Source organism: Callorhinus ursinus, unplaced genomic scaffold (genome assembly GCF_003265705.2).
Source record: "Callorhinus ursinus isolate GAN/ISIS: 27379988/994484 unplaced genomic scaffold, GSC_fseal_2.0 scaffold67, whole genome shotgun sequence".
Taxonomy (NCBI): Eukaryota; Metazoa; Chordata; class Mammalia; order Carnivora; family Otariidae; genus Callorhinus; species Callorhinus ursinus.
Window position 1 is genome coordinate 4,132,128 of NW_027397129.1, and position 4,874 is coordinate 4,137,001.

At 39.4% G+C, this 4,874-nt stretch overlaps 1 protein-coding gene across 1 annotated transcript; it reads left to right on the forward strand.

The window, feature by feature from the left end:
* Positions 1-504: 504 nt before the first annotated feature.
* On the forward strand, positions 505-2,560 carry LOC112827750 (syntenin-1). Its single transcript, XM_025876544.2, has one exon. The coding sequence runs from the start codon at positions 567-569 to the stop codon at positions 1,461-1,463; it is 897 nt and encodes a 298-aa protein (XP_025732329.1). The 5' UTR covers positions 505-566; the 3' UTR covers positions 1,464-2,560.
* The last annotated feature ends 2,314 nt before the right edge of the window (positions 2,561-4,874 follow it).

A 4,874-nucleotide genomic window follows, 5' to 3' on the forward strand; every position in this document is an offset into this window, starting at 1 on the left:
AGAGAAGAAAGACCATAAGTGACAGTATAAAAAGTAGGAATCAAAAAGCAATAAAAATAAGAATATCTACAGAAATCATTCAAGGGTTTCACAGTATAAAAGGATGTAAAATATGATACCAAATATCTGAAACATGCAGGGATAAGGAATATAGAATATGCCCCAAATTAAGTGACCATAAGCTTAATATAGACTGCTATATGCAGAAAATATTATATATATATATACAACAAATGGTAAACACAAATCAAAACCCAGCTATAGATATGCAAAAAAAAAGAAAGAAAGAAAGAAAAAAAATCCAAGTATGTCACTAAAAAGAGCCAATAAACCGTGAATGAAAGCAAGAAGGAATCAGAAGAAAAGAAAACAAAAACAAAACAAAACAAAAACACAAAACAAGAAAACAAGTAACAAAATGGCAATAAATATGTATCTATTGATAATTCTTTTGAATTAATTAAATGGACCAAATGCTCTAATCAAAAAACATAGAGTGAGTTACCGGAGGCGGCGGCGGCAACGGCGGTGAGCGGGTCCTTGTGGCCTAGAAAAATCCTGCAAAAATGTCTCTGTACCCATCTCTTGAAGACCTGAAGGTAGACAAAGTTATTCAGGCTCAAACTGCCTTTTCTGCAAACCCTGCCAACCCAGCAATTTTGTCTGAAGCTTCTGCCCCCATCTCTCAAGATGGAAATCTCTATCCTAAATTGTATCCGGAGCTCTCCCAGTACATGGGCCTGAGTTTAAATGAAGAAGAAATCCGTGCAAATATGGCCTTGGTCCCTGGAGCATCAGTTCAGGGGCAGTTGGTAACAAGACCTTCCAGTATGAACTATATGGTGGCACCTGTAACTGGTAATGATGTTGGAATTCGTAGAGCAGAAATTAAGCAAGGGATTCGTGAAGTCATTTTGTGTAAGGATCAAGATGGAAAAATTGGGCTCAGGCTTAAATCAATAGATAATGGTATATTTGTTCAGCTGGTCCAGGCAAATTCTCCAGCCTCATTGGTTGGTCTGAGATTTGGGGACCAGGTACTCCAGATCAATGGGGAAAACTGTGCAGGCTGGAGCTCTGATAAAGCACACAAGGTGCTCAAACAGGCTTTTGGAGAGAAGATTACTATGACTGTTCGTGACAGGCCCTTTGAACGGACAGTTACCATGCATAAGGATAGTACTGGACATGTTGGCTTTATCTTTAAAAATGGAAAGATAACATCCATAGTGAAAGATAGTTCTGCAGCCAGAAATGGTCTTCTCACAGAACATAACATCTGTGAAGTCAACGGGCAGAATGTCATTGGGCTGAAGGATTCTCAAATTGCAGACATACTGTCAACATCTGAGACTGCAGTTACTATTACAATCATGCCTGCTTTTATCTTTGAACATATTATCAAACGGATGGCACCAAGCATTATGAAAAGCCTGATGGATCACACCATTCCTGAGGTTTGAAAGTCATGGCACAATGGAAACTTCACCAAACTTCTCCAGTTTACTTCTTGGGCAACTTAACTTTATATTATGCACATGAAGCTTTCTAGGAGCCAGAGAGCATATGCTGCATGAAGACCTTTCTATCTTACATTATGGCTGGGAATCTTACTGTTTTGATTGGATATCTTGTTCACACTTCAAGATCATTGTAGCCTTATCCTGGTTTTACAGATGTGAAACTCTGGAGAGATTTACTGATTTTCATAGGGTAGTTTCTCTACTAGAAACCCGATGCTTTTACAAGCCATTATGATTAGAATGACTGATACAGGCTTAGCTCTGTGTTAGAACCAGTCACCTTTATCTTACATCAAGTACTGCTGTTCATATTACTTTAGTTCTGTGGTATAATTGGGTTTTTAATGTGTTACCATAGTACATGTAGAATGACTGCTTTTGATGGTTTGTGTGTGTGTGCACGTGCGCGCCTATAAAACACGAATCACGTACACTGGTTTCATTCCACGTAAGCATTATACAGTGTATGTAGGTTGCAAGAGATTGTGTTGATCATCGTTTAATTTTAACTGCCTTTACTTAATATGCTTCAACTGTCGCCTTAACTGTTAAGCATCTAGAATAAAAGCCAAAATATAACTATTGCTGCCTTTCTAAAACCCAAAATGCAGTTCTATGTTAAACTGAAATGTACACTGGCCCAGAACAATTTAATGGTACATACTGAACTATAGCATAGCTGCTTAGTTGCATTTGAGATTTTCTAGTCAATTGTGTAATGGAAATTTCTTTCTTCTAAAAGTTACCGGAATTACTTTCTGAGAAATGAATCAGTATATATTAAAGGTAAAAATTCTTATACTAAATAGGATAAACTTTTGACTCCCTTTATTCATTTGTAGATTAAGTGGAATAATACCTAATTTTGTCATTTACATTCTGTAATCTAGCTACTTTGGGATAGTCTTAGGATGTTTCCCAGGTAATTCCATTTCCTGACCCCTCCCTGCAAACAAAATGGCAGTGACACTTTATCCTGATTTTTTTTTCTTTTTGGTTTATGCCTATTCCATCTTAATTAAATATGTATAAATAAAGTGGAAAAAAAAACATAGAGTGACAGAGTAGATTAAAAAAAACATTGATATGTTGCCTACAAGAGACTCATTTTTAATCTACAGTCACCTGCAGATTGAAAGAGGATGGAGAAATATTTATCATGCAAATGAATGCCAAAAGAAAGCCAGAGTAGTAATACTTACATCAGACAAAATTGACTTTAAAACAAAGACTGTAACAAAAGACAAAGAAGGACAGTATATAATGACAAAGATGATAATCCAACAAGATATAACAATAGTAAATATTTATGCACCCAACATAAGAGGACCCAAATACATACAACAGCTAATAACAAATATAAGGAACTAATTGATAGTAATACAATAATTGTAGGGACTTTAACACTCCACCTACATTGATGGACAGATAATCTAAAGAGAAAATTGACAGGGAAACAGTGGCTTTGAATGGCACATTAAACCAGTGGATTTAACAGATATATTCAGAACATCCCATCTTGAAACAGCAAAATACAGGGGAGAAAAATAATGGCAGAGGACTAGGGGACCCTATTTCAACTGGTCCCTTGAATTGAGCAAAATATCTACCAGACCACTCCGAACATCCATGGAATCATCCTGAGATGTAAGAAGATATATCTGGATCTCTACAAACAGAATATCGCAGGTGGTTGTTTTCGAGGTATGAAGCAGGGAGATGTGATTCTGCAGGTAGATATCAGAAGATAAACAGAAGGGGGAGGGAGCTGCCATAAGCACTTGAGCTGGGAAGGTGAAATAACACAGGAGACCAAAAACCTCCTGCTCTAGGGACCAGGCACAGATTTGCAGACCGGTAGCAACAGGGAAAGGTCTTTAGGGCAGCCCCTTGGATGAACACCTGGAGCTGTGGGGGTACGTGTACGAACTGGGGGCGGCTGTCAGTTTTAGAAGCACAAAGGGCAGAGACGTGCCTGGACCTGGAAGTGAGGGCTGGGAGCACTGCTGTGGTGCACACAACCCAGGACACTGTGGTTTTAGCAGCACAGACAGAAACAGAGACAGTGTGACCTGGAGAGCTCACTGAAGAACAGACTGCAAACTCTCTGTTCTGAAGCAAAGGTTGGGAAATGGTCACTTCTGCTCTGACTCTCAGAAGAGATGCAGAAAACCACCAGGGAAAGCCACCAGAGAACAAAAGCTCCCCAAAACCGGTTTTCACTGAGCCAATCATCCCTCACAGGGGCAGACAACTGCCCAAACAGGGTTGCCTGAGTAACAGCGTGGAAGGCCCCTCCCCCAGAAGGCTGGAAGAACAAGAGACCAACAACCCTAATGTCCCTATAAAACAAGTGCATCTAAAGATAATTTAGACTCTGTACGTTCCTTCAACCACCCCTCAACAGAATGACTGAAAGGAGGAACTCCCAAAGTAAGAAAGACTCAGAGATTGTGACTTCTGCCACAGATTTACAAATGGATATGGATATAAGCAAGATGTCAGAAATAGACTTCAGGGTAACAGTTATGAAGACAATAGCTAGAATGAAGAAAACACTTAATGGCAATACAGAGTCTCTAGGGGCAGAAATGAGAGCTGATCTGGAAGAACCTAAAAATGTTATCAGTGAGATCCAATCTAATCTAGATACTCTAACAGCAAGGGTAAATGAGGCAGAAGAAGGAATTAGGGATCTAGAAGACAAACTGATAGAAAAGAGGGAACACAAGGAGGCCTGGAAAAAACAGCTTAAAATCCATGAAAACAGAATTAGAGAAATAAGTGACACCATTAAATGTTTCAATGTCAGAATTATTGGAATCCTGGAGGGGGTGGAGAGAGAGAGATAACTAGAAGATATATTTGAGCAAATTGTAGATGAGAACTTCCCTAATCTGGGGAATGAAACAAGCATTCATGTCCTAGAGGCACAGAGGACCCCTCCCAAGATCAAGGAAAACAGGCCAACAACCCTGGCAGGTAATAGTAAAACTCGCAAATCTTAGAACCAAGGAAACCATATTAAGGGCAGTTAAGGAGAAGACATTCCTTATGTACAGAGGGAGGAACATCAGAATAACATCAGACCTATCCACAGAGACCTGGCAAGCCAGAAAGGCCTGGCAAGACATATTCAGGGTACTGAATGAGAAGAACATGCAGCCAAGAATACTTTATCCTGCAAGGCTGTCATTTAGAATGGATGGAGAGATGCAGAGCTTCCAAGACTGGCAGAAACTGAAAGAATATGTGACCACTAAGCCAGCCCTGCAAGAAATATTAAGGGGGTTCTATAAAAGGAGAAAGACCCCAAGAGTGAAATAGAACAGAAATTTACAGAGACAATCC

Bases quoted from the DNA above. Each gene is read 5' to 3' on its own strand.
- LOC112827750 (XM_025876544.2), top strand. From the start codon at position 567: ATGTCTCTGTACCCATCTCTTGAAGACCTGAAGGTAGACAAAGTTATT.